The 3,432-nt window shown below is 37.8% G+C and overlaps 1 protein-coding gene across 2 annotated transcripts; it reads right to left on the bottom strand.

Moving 5' to 3' along the window:
• Window positions 1-389: 389 nt before the first annotated feature.
• Window positions 390-3,098, bottom strand: LOC127637210 (uncharacterized). Of its 2 annotated transcripts, XM_052118163.1 has the most exons (5): window positions 2,921-3,098; window positions 2,206-2,277; window positions 1,972-2,037; window positions 1,343-1,692; window positions 390-1,166 (listed from the first exon to the last, which is right to left on the bottom strand). In XM_052118163.1, the coding sequence occupies exons 1-5, from the start codon at window positions 3,029-3,031 to the stop codon at window positions 1,127-1,129; spliced, it is 639 nt and encodes a 212-aa protein (XP_051974123.1). In that variant the 5' UTR covers window positions 3,032-3,098; the 3' UTR covers window positions 390-1,126. The 2 variants fall into 2 exon arrangements, with proteins under 2 accessions (XP_051974123.1, XP_051974122.1); XM_052118162.1 differs by having other exon boundaries at window positions 390-1,692.
• Window positions 3,099-3,432: the final 334 nt, after the last annotated feature.

The following is a 3,432-nucleotide window of genomic DNA, read 5'->3' as shown; positions in this document are numbered from 1 at the left end:
TACCAGAGTTTTTTATACTGAAACAGTAGTGAAGGAATTAACAATGACATTTACTCAAGTAAGGTTCTTCTGTAGAAATTAAGTACTTTTTAGATTACAATTATGAATTCCCTCCTCACCATTGAAAGCCATGTATATTCAGATTTATTGATGTTGAATATTTTGTGATAAACTGAAGATTGTATTTGTTCATGTGTTGAAAAAAATTCCTTCTATTCCTACTCCTCAAGCACTTTACCAAACCTTTTAGTAGCTGCAAAATGCATAATCACAAAAATCACTGAAAACACATTTTGTTCTTACCTTGTGAACAGCCATCTTCTAAGAAATACATAATAAAGAGACAATAGTTATGTAATATATAAGATATTACAAAACAATGACAAGTATTGTTTTACTTCACTGAGTTGTTTTACTTTGCACATTTAGGTACTTTAAAAATCAGGAACAATGTATTGCAATGTAGTGGAAGACAGTTATGTATCAATACATCTGTAGAGCCCTGAAATTTGTTTCACAGTGTACTTTTGAAAGTGAAATAAGACTAATGTTACACAATTGTACATGTTATATGCTGAGATCACAAATTTACAAGTTTATCAAAAATAAACTGTTGTGTTCTCTGAAACAATGTTTTGCCATTGTTGTTGTCATTTTGAAGAGGGTTAATGGCATCATTCAGTTCTTGCAAATCCCTGTCATTCAATGGGGAAAGTACACTTTGAGAGTTTGCTGAGGAACAAAAAACTACCCCTGCTGTTGAGAGTTCTGGGTTGTGAAGATGAGGCAAATCACTGTCCAGAGTAAAAAGCTGAACTGATGTTCTATTTCCTTCAGATGACATAGAGTGATTGTTAAATCCAGCTTTGAATTCCTCCAAAGTGCGGTTGATTCTGGGTAGAAAGACATAATGGAGACAAAATAGGTCTGTTGCATTGTCTATGTCTAGGATACCCAGGGATTCCAGTTCATAAAAAATGGGTGCATAAATATGGCTGCAGTTTTTGTTCAAGTCTCGATTAAAACGCTCGATCCTCTGGTTGTGTACAGAACTTCCTGTTAAGACAGAGCCATCCCCCTGCTCACATGCATGTCCTCCCAAATCTGAACGTTCTCTCCTCCGTGATCAGTCCTGATGTGCAGTGGTCTGCCAAACTGTCGAACAGCTGCAGTAAAGAGATCTCTTACAGTTTCAGCACGATTATTGTTGGAGCAGTGAAGAAACATTAACATCCTACTGTAGCCATCTATGGCACCATGAACAACCAATTTCCACCTAATCAACTTATGATTTCCGTCTACATGCCATATGAAATTTGGATGTGGGACAGAGTATACTCGCCTAGCTATTGCTGTTCTTCTCCTGGCTAGGACACCAATTGGGTCCATCCTTCGGAGTGAATCTCTTACTCGTTGTCTTTGAACCACAATGTTTTTGGAGCGGAGATGTCCCATAAGCATCACTTCTCCAACATTTGGGTGTTCAGTTTTTATTTGTGACAATTCAATATCCAACTGTTGATCACTGATGCTCTTAAATTTTGACGTTGGCATATTATAGTCTTGAAGTAACTTGTAGAAAGTTGGCCTTGAAATTGAAAGAATAGATGCCGCTTCTGTAAAGGTGGTTTTCAGAGAAAGAACATGTTCGAGCTCCTCTTTGGAAATCTGATGTCTTCCTTGGTAGTCATTCTAGAACACAGCAAAGAATATGACATTTGGCAAGTTTCTATAACAAACAACGGTTATTAAAGAGAGAATTACAGACATTATAACAGATGAGCATTCACATCTACTCATTATCTCTCTGACTGAATAGAATTATAGATTGTACTGTACATTTTTTTTTTTTAATGTTTATGTAAAATAAAATGTTTAAATAAAATTGACACTCAAAAGATGAGAGGTTACTGAAATGTAAATGAGAAATCCATCAAACAAATATGAACATGAATATTAATGAATACTTACTGAAAGACTGGTCACTGAAGCAAAGTCTGTTGCTGGTAAAGGTATGTTAGCGCTGGTGCTGGAGCCCTGAGGAGTTTTAAAATATGAACAAAATACCAAAGACATTGTTATCTTGTCACATGTTGGTGTTGTGTAAAACATGCCACCATGATTGGAACTAATGCTGAAACATTACACCACACACATTAAAAACCAACAAACAGCCAGCTAGGTTACAAGAGTATGAAAGTATACCGAGCGATATGATGTCCCAGTGGAGGTGGTGGGTGTGGCTGGCCCCAGTGTGTTACTGTAGGTGGTGGGAGCCTGAAGAGACAAAAGCAAAATATGGGCAACATTATTTATTATTCAACATTATTATTATTATTATTAGATATTCCATGTGTTTTTAATGTTTATATGCCCAGCAGTCAAAAACCAGGGTTGAGATTGGCAAAGAAAGAGAGATACATTTTATGTTTTTTAACAGTATGCACTCTGACTCTGGTACTTTATTAACATTAGATTAAATGTATTTATCATTGTGACTGCCTCTGTCCTCCATCAGCATTACTCTTTCTCTCTCCTAGCCAAGCAGAGAACGGGTTTTATCTTGTGAGCAAATGCCAGCAGGTAAACCAAGGTGAGATGTCTGACTGAGGACAGAGGCAGATTTCCATTTGACCGACAATTTACAGTGTCATTTGTGAGCCTCCGTTAGCTGTTACGCTAAATTATATAATGTGTGCTTTGCTGCTCAGACCATCTTCACATAATCTTGAACTCACATTTATTTACTCATGAGTTCATCCCACTGCGTCACTTAACCGGTGTGAGTTTTACGGCTTATAGAATCAAATGTGTTACACATAAAGTGCATTGGTGCTAGTAGCAAATCTCTACTTAGCTAGTTTCGTAAAGTTAGCCTTAACAAGAATCCAACGCTACGTGATTTGGAAAACATACTTACTGAGGTGTTCTGTGGTGTCCCAGAGGCTGTTGCTGTCGCTGTTGAAAAATTTTGTATAGCCGCCAGGACGGCTCTGCCGATGTTCTCGGCTAACGCCGATTCGTTTGACATCTTCACAGAGCGGCCATGACCGACAGTACCTTTCCTGGTCAGGGGCGGGTAGGGATTGTCTCTTTCTGGCCTTTATGCAAGCAAACATGACAGATCAGTCGAAGTGAGCCCCTCGTGGCTGGCTATAATGGCCACAGGTCATAAGTCCCTCATCTTTCATAAAAGTGACACTAAAACCTCAAAGTAGTCTACTGTTTACAGTTACAGTTTATCCAAACGTGCTTATTCTTTTAGTTAGTTTTTATCATGATAATCCATGTCCAAGAGTCCATTTCCCTGATGAGATGTTTTTTATTCGTTATTTGACACTACCCACTGACCTCCTCGAGCTTTTATTTTGGCACTTCCGGTTACCGGCATTTAAATTTGCATATTAGCTAAATATTTAGTTTCACACGAAA

The sequence above is a fragment of the Xyrauchen texanus genome, chromosome 45, assembly GCF_025860055.1.
Source record: "Xyrauchen texanus isolate HMW12.3.18 chromosome 45, RBS_HiC_50CHRs, whole genome shotgun sequence".
Classification (NCBI taxonomy): Eukaryota; Metazoa; Chordata; class Actinopteri; order Cypriniformes; family Catostomidae; genus Xyrauchen; species Xyrauchen texanus.
The sequence above is the reverse complement of the archived record's forward strand: the minus strand, read 5'-3'. Positions and strand labels throughout refer to the sequence as shown.

Coding starts and splice junctions, on each gene's coding strand:
- LOC127637210 (XM_052118162.1), bottom strand. CDS start 3,031: ATGTCAAACGAATCGGCGTTAGCCGAGAACATCGGCAGAGCCGTCCTG. Junction 2,278..2,920: donor GGACACCACAGAACACCTCA/GTAAGTATGTTT, acceptor TTGTCTCTTCAG/GCTCCCACCACCTACAGTAA. Junction 1,693..1,971: donor CTTCAGTGACCAGTCTTTCA/GTAAGTATTCAT, acceptor GCTGTGTTCTAG/AATGACTACCAAGGAAGACA.